Consider the following 17017-nt stretch of genomic DNA (forward strand, 5'->3'; position numbering starts at 1 on the left):
ACACACACACATACACACACACACATACACAAACAGAAAAGAAAGGCGACATCCTCTCCACACCTGAGGTGATAAAGCTCTCACCTTCAGCACACAAGCAGGTGTGAAAGCAAAAACAATAGGTCTTTATTCCAAAAGAGTCTGACAGCAATGCAGCCCTGACAGCAATGCAGCCCACCACCTCAGGAGCCCATACCCAGGTTCCAGATCATATGTTCAAAAAGGTCCTCCTGTTTTACCTTAAATACTCCGTCAGACAGTGAGAACAACATAACTGTTCACTTTTGTAAAGAGTCAACGAGGGTATGCATCTGTGATGTGTTTGTGAACACTTGTCATTGCACAGGGGAAATCTGCACTGTGTTTAACCCCATTTTGCCTGTTGGGAGGGGAGCAACACCAATCCCAATCAGGCCGACTCTCCTCTCACTCATCATGCCTGCGCCTCATTTTATGCAGTGCTCCATCTTGGGGGAAAAGCAAGAGAGAGTGATGTTTATCTGTTCACACCTCTGATGTGAACAGGAGAATTGAATTTGTGCTGAGAATGGAATAATTGATTTGGATGGCTGCCATGACAGGAACATCTGGGCTCACTTTCAGACCATCTCACCTTGTCATGACATGAGTGGTCGTTGTTTACATTTGTAGAACTTTGTAAATACACCTACTTCATTCACAATCAGGAAAACAGCTTTTGCTATTGGGTGAGGTTACTACTGCTTGTTATTACTTATCAAATCTGATTCAAATTATATAGAATGTCATCTTTTTTAAACCACTAAAAAAATTGTTTGTTTGGTAGTTTGTTTTCTCCAATTTCTTCCTTTAGCATTCTTTATTGCATGGCAGTGCTACCAATCTAATAGGCTAAGGTCTAGTTCCTCAACACACCTGGAAAAAAACTCATATCTATTATTCTGATTCATGACGTAATGTACTAATCAAATGTTTCAAGGGAGAGAATGTGAATGCTATACTTCATGAGCAATACACGGCACAGATGGGACTCGATTCTGGCTCTAGGGCACAAGCCTGTTTTTACTTACTATCATTAGTATTAAACTGTCAGATCACAAAACACGATTTAGCCTATGCTGCTCTATAAATCAATGTTTGATTTGACTTTATTATCACTACATGGAATACATACCTTTTGGAGTTTCATAGTGGTGGTGGTGGTGGGGGGGGGGGCTTTATCAGATCTGCTCTCTCCTTCAGCCCCTGTCTCCTGTTTGCAGAATCTGGTTCACTCAGTAAATTGGCTGCAGAGACACCCTTCCTCTCTCTGCACAGCTCTGTGGCACTCCCATTTAAAAAGTGAGAAATTATAATTATCAGAATTATGCTTTTAATGATGCGTTAATTAGACTCCTACAGTGAGATTAGCAAGTGCTTATGAATTATTAACTGTGAAGTCTTTCCAGAATTTTAACAGGCAGGACAACTAAATTTGCTTTTCTTGGTGATTAGCATGCTTCAAAATAACACAACAGACTGTGGTGCATATGCTTATGATTACAACTTTAAATGCATTTATTTAACTCTATCACACACTAGCAGTTTTGTGCCAAGGTTCTATGCAAGCTAACCTATTGGGCAAAGAGCCTCAGAGAGTTATTTTTTCTAATTGGCAAAAACATTTAATGAGTCATTCTTTATTAACCCCATAAATCCTTTGAACTCCATTTCCTTGAACTGGTGTCTATTAATTTTCTCTTTACTTCTCTTTTTTGATGCTGCATATTTTATTACTTTGATAGTGAAATTTGGCAAGTGAAATCTAGTATGCTGCTAAGGTTTGCTGAGGGAAACAGCTTGGTAGATAATACCTCCTAAACCTGTTCATGTGCAGGACGTGCACATCAAATAAACAACGCTGCCCAGAGCCTATCCTGGCTTGTGTCATGAGCCTAAATTTAACAGAGCATGGTAAAAAGATTTGGGTAATCCCTGGCTGTAATAACTCAGTCAGCTGCTTTGAATTGGGAGAGAAGCTTCTGACTCAGCCACAGCCGGCATGGCCATCCTCTTTAGGCCTCCATGTTCTACTCAGCCTGCCACTATCTAAACTTCTGGATGGAAATTGGCCTGCTAATTTGCAGGATGTGGGATCCACCTCCTACTTAGCATGCATGAGCGCAGATGAGGCCGGGGGGACTTTGCACACAAGACAATTTAGGGGGAGGAAGAAGCCTGGTCTTTACCCGTAGTCAATATTAAACAAATAGTCCATAAATAGCCCATGTCCAAAAGGCTAATTTAGACCCTGCTCACCACAAACTAGTTGATCTTACACTTACTATAGTTAACACTGTGATAAGATCTGTGATTTATACAGCAGAAAGTCATATCACAGTCACTGGTGTTGATGATGTCAAAGGACCTTGGATTCTTTACCATGGCATGATAAAAAGTGGTGTGTGCTGTTCTATTTCTTTTGAAGTTGCAGCTTAGTTTTTGAGGCATACCCCAAAGTGACCAAGAACAACTGTAGGTTCCTTAATAATATCTATTGTTTTTGTGTATAACTAACAAGCATGTATTTTCTGCAAAGTAAATATGTCATTTATCAACAAAATTAAGAAAGAAGCCTATCTCCATTACTGACATTATAACATTAAAATATAGCTGTAATCAAGCATATTATGAATGATCAAGGTTGTTGATCACTTGAAATACATAGGCTATGCATATAGCCTTCCATCAGGTATTGTCATGAAAAATTTGGATTCATTGATAAGTTGTATGAATTGCATTGTTGCTATGTTCTCTATAACAAAAACAGTCCATTTGGGGTGACTACAAAAAGTAATAAAAGTGACTGAAAGTATTAAAAGCATTTTTTAAAAAGCATGTACGCTCCTACAAGACAGATCAAGATGCAAATTTGGTTCTACCACTGTAAGACATATAAATTGCATTTTAATTAGCTATTGTTTCTTAGATATCTCCCGCTGCAAGTTCCTCCGTGGGGTGCCACTAACAGTGTTAGAGGGCTGGAGGGAAGAAAACAACACAACACAACCTTCCTGTATGGAAAGACCTTCCATGTGCAGGAAATGATGAATACGCATCGACGTTTTGTGTTTTTGCACAGGTTATGCAAATCAGTCCTCGTTGACTCACCGACTCGTTATAACATTAATTATCACAGTGCTACCTTGCTCAGTATTTGGTTACAGAGGCACTGTCTGCGGATGTAAAAATTTACAGGATTCCAATTTTAATGAGACGGCAGAGCACAGGTGTGCTAATGAAGAAACCGGCTCATTTGAATAAATCAATCCTGTTTAGGGGAAATTTAATTGGAATAACACAGGAATAAACGATAACACTTAGTGACAATCTTAGAATTATGCTATAATGCAATTTTTTCTTCCATGATAATTATTACTAGCTTACCATCGGCCTATCCTATTTAAATCCGTTACTTAGGTTTGTTTTAAAGCAACGACTAAGGAGGAGCATTTTCGAAAAGGGAAAAACCTGGATCTGTTCTTCTGAAACGTATTGGAATGTGCTCTTAACCCGAGGCCTGATATTATAAGGTTCACATGTGCTGCTTAAAGCAGCAATTAGGGAGCGTTGTGAAACAAGTGTTAGATACTAAAAAGTGTCTCACACGATAGCTTGGAGGTTAACACTTTGAATACCCACTTGAGGGCAAAATGCTTACTATCTTCATTTGCGTTTCATATCAAGCGTCCTATTCTTTCCGTCTAATAGGGACCACACATTCACTAGCCCACTTTTCCACGCAATTCAGAAGCATGTATTTAGACTATATTTATCATGCTAGAAAGCGTTTGCCTTGAAGCCAATGGGCATGTCAGCATCCTGTGTGGTGTGTGACTATTCGACATAGATTGACGATGGAGATCCGCCCTTTTTAAGAGGTGAGACAGTTCATAGTCACACTTCCTGGGACCCACTAGTCCTTTTTTTTCTGAAACAGAGAATACATTTAAATTAGATTTGACATGAAAGTTATCGCCAACCGTCGAGCAAACTTCCTGACACAGTTCCAGCACCACTCTCAACGATAAGTCTAGTCGTTGTCATCTGTATAGTATAGTCTATAGTCATTGTCAACACTTGTGTAGTATGCGTCCGATTTTGTATTAAGCATTAATAATCGGTGACGTAGATATGAGACGGACATTAGCTCATGACTTATCCCAGAACCAGGCTGGGCCCCTTTAAATAGTAATGCACTAGAACACAAACAGCGGATGTGTGATCACATCGGAGAAAACCTGCTGTCGAGTGTTGATTCGCGCTGTCTGGCAATTGCCAGTGGGGAAGCGCTTCAGTTTTATAGCCGAGCCTGGAGGAGAGGCGTTGGCAGGGAAAGAAATATTCCCATCAGTGTTTATTAATCGGCGACGTGATATGATACTGTAATAGCTGTGGTATTTTTACATTCGCAAACAGGCAAAAAGTGGCTTTGGCTACAAGAGGAACTGGCTTAATTAGTCACAGGTGTGATTAAAAGCCATGCAAAACTGCTTCTGGTATAAACATAAAGACATGCTTTTATCAGTGTATCAACTGTCAAGACTTACTCATATCTGCTTTAGGCCTGTTGTTTCTGTTGGTATAGCTACATAATATGGTGACTGGACACCCAGTTAATTAAATATGGAAGCCTCTGTGTTAAGTATAGGAGGCACCTGATATGCACCCCCCCCCCCCCCCCACCTCCCGCCCAACACGCGCGCGCGCGCACACACACACACACACACACACACACACACACACACACACACATACACACAAATGCACAGTAACTCATACCCACAAGCACAAAATAATTCTTCATAACTACTCAGCATTGACAGGAAGTGGGTGGGAGAAGCAATGAGCAATAAACACCTATGGTATGAGAAATCGTGCTTACATCTAACATTTTTACATGTTTATAAATATTTTTTAAAAACACAAATGCCAATTTATTGCCATAATTTTATTATGAAAGTACTGGAATCTTTTGTTGGGGCAGCATCTATGTTTGCAAGTATTGTGGACAGGCATGCGTGTTTTTTTCAGGTGTCATGATGCAGTTGATGACCAGTCATACTCAAGGCTTACTTCATGCTTTCCAGCTACTACACATTACTTTCTTTCTCAAAGGACTGCTTATGGCTAGTGTCTGTGTTTTACAAACACATAACTAATATTGAAGAGAATGAGGTTTTGTGAAAAGCATAATGTTTCGCTGAATTTCAATATTTGTAAGCTAAACACAAAACACACTGGTAATTTTGGGCATGCAAGATGTTTTGTCAGGTTTTGATGAATACAACACATTTTGTGAAGTGAGAAGCTACTTTGAAAAAGTCAAGTGTAACTGAGAAAGCAGAGAATGTGCTGTTGGGTTTGGGTTTTTTTTTTTTTTCTCTCTCTCTTTTGGATCTCACAGACATTTCACTTAATTGGTAACTCTCATGGTGCATTAATTAGAACCCCTATGCTGATTCACAAAAACCAATCAATTACACATCTAGACATGACTGGCAGCACCCTACAATTGAGTGGCTGCTTTCCTTTTCTCAAGTAGCCCACAGCCAATCCGTACAGACCAAACAGGTGGCAGCAGAGGAAACAAGCTCTTCCAGTCCATAAAACTGGCTAACTAGCTCCTGAAACTTGCCAGCCTGTAATTATCATATTATTTGTGTTGTAAATCACACTGCTTCTTGTCATGGTATCATCAGACGTACGGCAACTTCATGCTGCAAATCTACACGGACAATTCAAAAGGGAAAAAAAGAATAAAGAATGTAGGAGAGACGTCTTTCTGTGAGATATTTGTCATGCAGAGAACTTTATTGCTGATTTTGTATTGTTTTATATCATTGATTGTAGCTGCTGTGGTGAATAACAGCCATTTAATGAAAACATTGATTATTATAAAAGGAGATTAAAGCAGACTGTATGTCACCTCTAGAGATTGTACAATGGGCAGAGGAGCATGTCCTGTCAATGACTGTTGCACAAGTGTGCAAAATATAGTCTGCACTTTCCCTTCCTCAAGTCTGGACATCTCTAATTCCTGCGCACCCACCCACATCTCTAAGAAACAGTTAAATTCCCTGCCAGCAGATGCATTCATATTAGCAACAATGTGCTCAGCTTCTAAGATGGTGACTGTCAGTCATAAGCAACATGACCTACTTTAACTTTCAGCTACATTAACTATGAAAGATATGACTTAAACAAAGGCAAATCTTCATTATGCCCATTTATTTGAACAAATCACAGCATTTTTGATATGCAAGAAATTCACTTATTCTTATAATCTCATCAGCTAACAGTTCTAGTAATTTATCTACCAACTAAAATATAAATGATGTATTTTTATATGTTATAGTAATTCATAAAGGATATGCTGGTAGTGGCTTGCTTCATAATTGGAATCATTGTTCATGTAATTATATGAATAACTCTGTCTTATAAAAGCATTTATTTGCAGATAATATATTAATGATGTTTTCGGACGTGTTCTCACTTTTTGAAGTTGCAGCATTAGTTTGATTGTGGTTAACACAATACTAAATGAATCTCCTTGTACAATATGTGGGGTAAACACTTATAGATGGATAAATGGATAATAAATGAAACATTGTCTAACAAGGGGTACTGAAGCATTTCATGTATGTCAGACCATAGCAAAAATAAATGAATAAATAAAATACAAATTCTTACTCCTTTTTAGGTGAAATTTTAAAAGAAGTTATTTCTTTATTTATGCACATATTTTGAATACCTAAAAATAGAGATATTACACCATGATCTAAAAAAGCATATTATTTACAAACAGCTTGATTGCTGTTTTGAAGACTGTTTGCAATTTTAGAATTATAATATATTTAATGGTAGTACATGAAATGGTGAAAATTATGCTTATTTGCCTCATTGTGATATTTTCCTGAAACCTTTTAATTTGACAAAATATCAAAATGAGACTGTGTAGGTACATAGATCAAGTGTTCCGTATGATATAATATTTTGTATTTAACAGCAAAAAATAGCAAAATTCTAAATATATAATCAAATATAAAATTAATATAATACTAAATTATTTTAATAGTAATATAATACTAAAAATAGCATATCTACCATACACAGTTTAAAAACTGACAGTGGCTGTTATTGTTTGCTAATTAAAGAGAAAGCACAAGGCAATACATCATCAAATTAGTGTGGTTAGTGGAAGTATTTCACTTGATGTAGCTGGGGAAAGAACACAGACTCCTCTCTACACCTACAAGATTTTCTACCATCTGTTCCTTTGTTTACACCTCTACATTTCCATGGCAACAACAGGAGGCAGGTAGGAGTGGGAAATAGTTAGACTCTATGGCTATGGTAAAATAAGACGTATTTATAATAAACTTAGAGCAAAATGCTTATTCTAAGATGAGGACTGAAAATATGAACACATTTTGTGGGTGTACTTCAAGCCATAAACAGTAACATGTTTTGTTGGAATTTAGGAAGCATTTGAATAAAAAGTTTTGTCTAAAATCAAAGAGTAGCCTGATTTACCTTGCATCTTTCTTTCTCTTGTGCTGTTGCTATTACCAGCATTTAGCTTCAAATCAATTGATCTGTTTTGGTCTCATGTACTGTTCTCATGCAGCATATTTGAATGGAAGTGCTATATTTTCTCCAATTATGGAGAATATAAATAATTTGTTCTTACATTTTCTTTCACAGTTTATATGCATATCTGAAGATAATGAGGCTGACTATTGTGTAAAGGTGATGATAAAGATACTCATCTCATGCGTCTCCATTGCTCCAGGCCTGAAGAATTAACAGGTGTAAATCACAATACATAAAGGTGACATGGATTAATCTTTCAGCTAGTAGAATTTAAAGCCCAAAACCTTTAACTTTTTATAGCTAGATCTCATCCATTTTAAACCTCGTGAATTTGCAATCATGAGATTATGTTTACCAGAGGTGAGAATCACAACAACAGATGAAAATAATTACATGGAGGACAGCTCTAATTAGGACAGAATTAATGAGTAGACAAAGACTTCACTATGGTATAAATAAGCTATGTAAATAATAATAATAATAATAATAATAATAATAATAATAATAGTTCATATAAATGGAAAATAAATTAATGAATAATAAATAAGGATTGCATATGTCTCTGCTCACCATCAAATGGATCATATGTATTTGAGTGTTAGGTTTGATTTATTCTCTAAACTACATAAAGACTGTAAGTGAATCCATAATTCATAAGTAACATTTTTTATGTAAATGAGTTTTTTTTTTTAAAGTAACAGGTCTTTAAAAAAGATTGGGAAATCACATAAAAGAAGGCAAATTATCAAAACAATAATTATAATACTGACGATGTTTTTTTAAAAAAAGGTTGGGATAAATACTTAGAATCTGAATTTTTATTATGTATAAGGTGTACCATGTATGGAAAAATGTGGAAAAAAATAGTTCCGTGGTCTTCTCAATGTTTTTTATTATCTAATATTCTGCAGGAAAGGGGAAACAAATGCAAAACAACAACTTCAAGACAACAGATATGAATGAACTGCGGGGGGTACAGTGCAATCTCATCCACTCCTCTTCATTTAAAACCTGTTAAGAAGTGCTACGGACCATTTCTGGACACTAAAACCTCTACTAGAAATGTTTTCATTTTGAATGTGAAGTATATGGTACTTTGCTGAATTACTATTTTCAGCCTTCCATTATTTATTGATTAATTTATTTATTTAGTTTGATTCGTAATGAAAAGCAAAACATTCAAAAATTGTTTTTACACATTAGGACATTTAACAACATTTTCCTTAAACCTGAATGTCCAACACAGAACAGACTTGGCACTTATATGCATAGAAAGGTTTATTCTTCTGAATAGATAAAAACATTTTAAACGTTTAACTTTTCTGGTGATGTTCTATAAGACAGACAAATCTGGGAGGTGTTTGTTTTTTGGGGACTTTTGTTTTATGAGGGGATCTGCTTGGATGGTGCCTGGTGGTTTTTTATCTGTAAAGCCTTTTGTTTGGTGTGGTGGTTAAAAATAATAAACCTTGCAAAATACAGAAATCCACAACATATCTTATATTTTCAAACCATCTATCTGTGACATTTAAATTCCTGTATTGAATGAAACTATGTGGTTGAGCAGCTCAGCAGTATAAAACAAACACTCTATCCATCAAAATGTTTCTTAACCAGAGGAAACATAATACATTGTAAAGGGAAAAAAAAACAGATAAACAACAGAGGAGCAAGTGACAACTGAAAAAATAGATGTTCCTCAATGCTCTGTAACACAGTACAAATTAGAGAGGTCCACATGTATTGCATATAGTCTTGGAGTCAAATCTTTTGGAGCAGTTCAGCTCAAGACATCCTTGCTGCGCATGCTTGCACATAATATTCAGCTGACTGCACCGATTCTGTCCCTTAGCTGTAGCAGCCAAGCCTGTTCACGACTGGGTCGGGAAAAAGGAGCCAAACTTGAATGCTATTTATTTTGTGTTTTGTTCCCTCTCTGTCTTTTAGTTTCTATTTATTTTTTCTTTAATGCTTTTTGTTTTTCTTTTTTGGCAGAGTTCCACACACTGTGATGAGCTGGACGGCTGCAGAGAGGTATTACGCATCCCACCGTGGGCATGTGATGTCAGTCCTCGGAGATGACGTCTATGTCCTCCGGGCTGCCCTGCTGGGTGGCAGCTCTCCAGCGGTTCACATGCTGGCTGCCTTTCCTCTTCTGCTGTGATTCAGGTGACTCCTCCTCTAGCTTCTGCCTCTTGTGCTTGGTCCTCCGGTTCTGAAACCACACCTTCACCTAGGTGAAACAAAGAGAATGATTGTCGACACTATACTAAAGAAAATCACATTTTGTAAATGTCATTCCATATGTATTTCTGTTACGACAGCTTTTACATTACTTTACAGTATTGGTTCAGTGATGTGCAGCTCAAGTTTGTTATCTCAGTCTGATAAGGAAATCATGTTCCATTGGATATGTTCTGTGTATGGCATGGAAATCATGGCACACTCAGATAAAATTATGAAAATCAAATTACTTGCTCCAGGAAAATATTTATACAATTATATTTTCAAAAATACATTACATATTGAAGAACCTCTAAAACTACAATGACTCAGCTGAAGACACTGAGCAGCTATCCACCAGCAGGAGCACATGCGTCAACAAGCATGTGTGTGCAACACTGATTGCGAAATCCAACTATAAATGCATGTTGCATACATTCTTTTGGCCCATCCCGCATGACTGAAGGACATCTGACTTCCGTCCTCTGCTGAAACAACCTCAAGCAATTTTTTCATGGATGAGAAAGAGCATGCTCACATCCCGATGGCTCACTTAAAGGAATTGCGGCTTGGGCTCTTGCACGACTCTGTGTTTGTGTGTGTGTGTGTGGACACTGGTCTTTCTCACCTGGGTCTCAGTCAGGCACAGGCCGTTAGCTAGCTGCTTGCGTTCTGCGCCTACTACATAGTGGTTCTTCTCGAAGGCCCGCTCCAACCGCAACAGCTGTGACGGTGAGAAGGCCGTGCGAATGCGCTTGGGCTTGCGGGAGAATGGCCCATGCAGCAGCAGGTTTTCTGGGCTGCTGTCCTCGCCTTCAGGAAAGGAGGGGAGGGGAGAAGAGGGAAGCATCAGAGATATTGCTAATGAGTTGAATGTAGCATGTTTAATGGATCAAAACTAGTGAGTACACCTTGTGTACTTCTCTATAATCTATCTAGCTATCTATCTCTTTCTATCTCTCTGTCTCCATATAGATAGATAGATAGATAGATAGATAGATAGATAGATAGATAGATAGATAGATAGATAGATAGATAGATAGATAGATAGATAGATAGATAGATAGATAATTGTAATAAAACTGTTATAATCATGTAATGGTACTTTTCTTTGCTGAAAAAAACAGAAGTGCAAAAGTTATATATGTACGTTTGTATAATTCCAGGTTTGTACCAGATATATTCATCCTGGTAAATTTTGACCTCAACTTGGTTCTCAAATGTTTATGTGCTGTCACCCTGATTTTCATACAAATGCTAGGCCTTTGAGCAGTAACGTCTCAACGTCCAATCCTAAGTGAATACCTGAGAGGATGCAAAAACGATTGTGATGAATATGTATATCAATAGGCAGTTAAGCAAATGCAAAGCCCCCTCATTTTGTCTAATTTCATTCGACATGAGGCTGTATTAAAATGTAGCCATTATCAGTTCCATGGAGTGCGTGACCTTCATTGCACCGCAGGCAGCATCTGGTAGGCCGAGTCAGTGTGCCGTTTATTTAAAAAACACACACACACACACACACACACACACACAGCAAGGAGGTGACGCATTTTTCATAAACAAATGGATCTGTATTTCAGAGATGGAACGTGCTGCTCCTGAAAAAAACATACTTAAAGAATACAACCGCAGTCACGCATAAACAAAGTTTGTCCCATCAGAGTAGTTTGGACTATGCAGGCCACTGAGGTGGGAGACCATGGTCTATTGTTAATAAATATTAACCGGAATGTATCAGACTGCAGGTGTGTAGCAACATATGTGCATCATTATCATACTAATTTTGTGAATAGATATCTTTTTTGAGCACATCACAACGCCAACAATACTGAAAATTTAGCTGACTGAAAATATAACTCAGCATACAAATGTGTTTCATGTGCATTCAAAGCTCTCAAACCCTCACCTATTCACAATTATTTTGTTACTATTAATAACTAAAATGTTCAATTTCTGGAAACAGACTGATATCTAAAAAAAAAAGCATAATTTTAGCATATCAATATATAGATATATCCATTTTTGAACTATACACACTGTAACTGCCTTTTTTAAACAGCCTCATAAAGAAATCAATTTAAGAAAATAGTTTATTCATCACAAGACATTTTAATTCACTCATGGCCGGGGTACAGCAGCTCAGTTTAAGTCTCTTGACCTTCAGTCTTCAAAGGAAATACAGAGATGTACCAATTCTTAGCACAAAAGATCACTAATAGTATCAATAGTGGATGAAAAGAGGATTATACCCTGAGACAGCTCAGACTAGAATTTCTTTTGTGACAGAAGCCAATTCTTTTTCCTGAAGCTAGTGAGTTTAAATTTATTCTTTTCAGGTTAGCATTAAGCCATTGCAGAGAAACAACTTAATTTCAGAGTTTTAAAACAGACGTTCTAAGCCATGGAGACCATTAGAGCTGCAAATTGTAAAAGCTACTTTGACCCTATGCAGAGATTTTCTCATTTTGCATGTGGTGGGCCCTTAAAATGTCTTATGGCAGTTTTAGATTGCCTCAGTAACAGAGACAGCCCCTAACGCATGTTACCCCTGTTCCTGAATGGTGCATATTTTCTGTCACAAAACTGTCACTGACAGTCAATTTCAGCTGGTGAGCTGAAAATCCTTTGAACATCAGAGGCCAAAACAATAGAGGCACCTCCAAATACAAGTAGTCAAGGCCTGGCAGAGAAAAAGAATGTAATCAGCCCAGTGAGGTCTACGGGTGTTGAAAAGTCATTCTTAAACCTCAAGGTGCACTGCACATCAAAGAGGTATCATTAAAATTACGTTATTCTTGAAAAGCTTGGCTTAAAATCATAAACTAGCCCAAAAAGCAGCTTAGTTATACACATTAGTTATAAATTGGCTGCATTTGTCCTGCAGAGTACTCTGACTGGCATCATCATCATGTGTGGTATCACCTCGAGGTCTCCCTTGAGAGAGCTTGTGGAACATACTAGCGAGCGGTGACGAAGACGCAGGCCTCCTGAAGAGCCGGCAGCCCCTCCGGGGGTTTGGGCTCAAACACTCACTGGCCTATCCATGGTGAGGATGCCCCCACCATGAGGAAAAGGGAACCAGATGGCACCTAGATCAGCTTTACTAGCATTCCCTTGGCACAAACAAGCTTGGTCTTGTCAGTGCTATTCTCATTAAAGGCAGGGAGAAGGGTGGCATACAGTGGGAAATAAAGAGACACTGGATCATTTGGTCTCTAACCACAGAATGAGAGTTGCCAATCTGATTGCCCCTCAAATCTGAGCACAGCTGAACACAGTTTGCTTTTTTGTTGCTGTTTCTAATTCAGCTAATATAACATTCATTAACCACAAATTGATGCAAAATAGTTTGAAAATTGACTTTGTAAATTTTCATCATATGCTCCTAATTTTATCCTAACTCAACCCAAGTCTTATAATGTTATTCAAAATGAATATTACTGGTTCAAATGTAATATTAATTTTTGCATTATATTACTTTTAATTAAAAATGAATTGTCATTAATGTTGGCCACAGATTGCTGTTGAGTAAAACTTCTCCAGAGTGTGTAAACTGTAAACCATGCAAAGTAACTGAGCACTAAGATCTTATTGTGAGTACAAGAAGTCTGTGACTATACTAACAGAACTTATTCCAGCTGCAATTGTAGAGCACTATGTGGCGCTTCTCCTGCTGATAACAGCACAACATTCTGCAACACATACCTATAACACAAAACCCCTCATATGTACAACAACTGTCCAGTCTGGGATCCTGTTTACATTTTCCTGCTTGAGTGATCTAAAGACACAGACACATCTCTTTGGCCATTCAGGAAGTATTCAAAACCTATACACACATTAACACCAACCAAAAAAGTGTGACACTCATGATAGGTAATCCCTTCCCACTCAGTCCCTTTGGCTGTATTTAGTCTTGTCTAAACAGTGGTTTTCTAGGTTACTGGACACCATCAGTGAGTGGATCAGCTATGTCCGTGAACAAAGAGACTCTATCTGAGTCCCCGGATCTGAGTAACAGCGACAACAACCTCTGACTTCCACCAATTACCTGGGTTATTTGCCCCTAAGGGTAAGCCCAGTGCATCAACTAGCACACCTGATGTGGCTAAGCTTCTTGATTTCACCTTCCTTTTAGTCAAGAAGGACAGCCAGGTCAGAGTTAGTGCGCATGCTGCTTTAACAAACTGCCTGGTAAACAGGACCACCCACACAAGCAGTTACACTTGCTAAATGTTACTACAAACATCATAGTAAAATGACCCACAAATACAAAGAGGCTAGGCTAACTAATGTCCCCGGGTTCACGTAAATGTACTATAAGAATCTATTTTTGAGTAACATTTAAATTATGGAATTTCTTGCCAAAAAAAAGAAAAGAAATAGAAATAGAAATCAGTTCTTTGTGAATTTTTTTTGTTTTTAATCAATTTAACTAGCAACTGTTTTTATATTACTATATATTCGTACACAGGTACGGTTCTTTTAATAACGTTCTTTTTATCGTGGTCAGGTTTATGTTGGTATTCATTTCAAAAAGCCGATTAGCAAAATCGAACGCATTTAACAAAGACAGCTATATAGCCTGTGGTAACCCACAACTCGCCATAGTAATGAGGAACATCACTGCAACTGTCATGGAGAGCTGTGCAAATTTTATGAGACAAAATGCATGTTTCTGCTTCTAAGCTCTTTTCCGTGGCCAATTATTTTTATAAACGGGTATGGTATTTTGTGATTTGCCCCTATTGTCACTCGGTTGATCCGTGTAATATTATATTTCCAGTTACATTAATTTCTATAGTATGTATTTCCTAAATCCACAAATGTTTATTGTGCTATTTATCTAACAGTCTGTCATTGTTATGTTATTTATTTCATGAGAACTGATAGTAAACTTGTAACTGCAAATAGTCAGAAATCATCCTCATTTATTAGGGTTACTGTAATATTAAGTGTTGATCGGTTCAGATACATTTATAGAGTACTGCACCGGTGGAACACACCAGTATAGAGAAGCACTGAACTTCCCGATTGTTCAACAGATATTTCTCATTGATTGTCCATTCTGCAGTCCTTTACCCGCACCACGTGGTCGAAACTAAGTTTGCACTAAGTTTAAGTACGCCTAGTTATAATTTGACTATTTGGCTAAGTTTTATATACTTTACGCCAATAAAATAATTAACAAATAATATTTAAGTGGATTAATTTATATTGTGGACAACAGGCTACCAAAAGTATCCAAGAATTGATATAGAAAAATAACCTTGATTTGACTATTATAGTATGTAATTTGATTATGCATAACATTTTGAGTGCAGTCTGTTATAACCTAAAATAACACACCTACCAAAAACATTGAGTACTATAAGGACAGGAAACCAAAGTTTGTTTTTGATATGGGAATATAAGTCTTTGATCATCAGGCTACCTAATTTACATGTAATTTTATATTGGTTGTTAATGCAAAAACACTGAAGTGCTATAGTCTATTTTAACAATGCTGTCGTCAAAACTAAAGAGCTATAGTCTATTTTTACAATACTACCGTTATTTTGGCACTGACCTTGAAATCGGTGTCCAAGATATCGGTTTCGCAGTACCCAAGGATAGAAGTTCAAACTTTCTCTCTGAGGACCGAAGAAGGGCTGAGTGGGAATTTGAAGGTGACGCAGGGACAGCGCAGAGTTAGCGGAGTGCGAGCTCGGATCTGGAAACATCATGTCTGGACTACTGTACAATGTCCGACCAGAGTTCTGAAAGCAACTACCAAATGAAGCTGGGTGGAGTGATTCCGTATATCTCAACGCCGTTGGTCGGATCGGCTCATCACCAACAGTCGATGAATTTGAGTCTTTGCCGACTAGAGATTCTATAGTGAAACACTTTTTGTGTTGGAACATTGTCAGTCAACGGGATACTAAGAGTACTTTCAAAAACGAATTCCACCTGGGACCACAAGCCGTAGCCTATACCAGTATAAGAAAATTCCACTTTCAAAAATCCACAAAATGGTTGTTAAAAATAACAGAAGTCTTTTTACAATCCATAACTTCATACGCACAAAATTCCTTTTGCCTGCAAAGTGTGGGCATGCGTTTTAAGACGTCTTCGTCTTCGTCGTTCCCCGAGTCCAAATTCGGACAGCCTTCAGATACTGTCCTGACAACGTTGACAACTATGTTTAAATCTGATCAAAACTCAGGTTAACGATGTCGTGACAAACCAGCTGCGTCGGGCATTAGCGATAGCCCGTTGTTTTATTTCTTGGATTCTGGATTCTGCTCCCACAGCGAACGCCTCGATGCGCTATTATGATCGATGATCGGACAGCTTTTGAGCCAGAGCTTGTCACTCACTAACCTCAATACCTGCTCCTCGCTCTCCAGGCTGAGGTGTGGTGGGCATGCGCAGACGCAACCAAGAGCCAGCGCGTTACAGCCATTTTGTTGTATGTTAAGTCCTTCGCTGTTACGTATCAGCTGTTAATAAAAAAATCTGATTTCATCTGAAGAATCCGTCGCTTTCTGAAGACAGAACACAAAATATGCGGTGGGAAACCTTTGATGGCCAAACAAGAGTTAATCAGCAGTGGTGGGTTTACTTTTGATTGAAGAATAGAAAATTCGTGGATTTTCTAAAAGTTCCAAATTTGATAGCCTATAATTTTATATTCAGTATTAAATCAAATCACAAATTTTAAGATAGAAATCCAAACATTGTTTTCATTTAAGACCATGGTGTTTAGAAATATTATAGATCATAAATAAATGTATATTCTATATAAAGGTGGAGCAATATGTATGGTTACCATTCCGCGTTCGTTTGAAGTGAGGAAATATCATTTGAGACAAATTAGCAATGCATTAAAGTTAATGCAGATAAAATAATTAATGTAAACTGCAACTTATAAGAACAATTAGTGCGACTGAAACAACAGCGATAACATATTAATATTACTACTACTACTAGTAGTACTACTACTACTACCACTACTTCGACTACTACTCTACTTACTAGTATTACTACTACTGATACTACTAATAATACTACTAATAAAAAATAATAATATAATGGTGGTGGTGGTGGTGGTGATGATACTAGTGGTGATGCTGATGCTGTACTGGTGATGATGATGATGATGATGATGATGATGATGATGATGATGATG

At 37.6% G+C, this 17017-nt stretch overlaps 1 protein-coding gene across 1 annotated transcript; it reads right to left on the bottom strand.

Moving 5' to 3' along the window:
* Positions 1-8491: 8491 nt before the first annotated feature.
* On the bottom strand, positions 8492-16212 carry emx3 (empty spiracles homeobox 3). Its single transcript, XM_027003602.2, has 3 exons — positions 15413-16212; positions 10466-10650; positions 8492-9847 (listed from the first exon to the last, which is right to left on the bottom strand). The coding sequence occupies exons 1-3, from the start codon at positions 15747-15749 to the stop codon at positions 9680-9682; spliced, it is 690 nt and encodes a 229-aa protein (XP_026859403.1). The 5' UTR covers positions 15750-16212; the 3' UTR covers positions 8492-9679.
* Between the last annotated feature and the right edge of the window lie 805 nt (positions 16213-17017).

Source organism: Electrophorus electricus, chromosome 16 (assembly GCF_041902795.1).
Source record: "Electrophorus electricus isolate QZ-2024a chromosome 16, ASM4190279v1, whole genome shotgun sequence".
Taxonomy (NCBI): Eukaryota; Metazoa; Chordata; class Actinopteri; order Gymnotiformes; family Gymnotidae; genus Electrophorus; species Electrophorus electricus.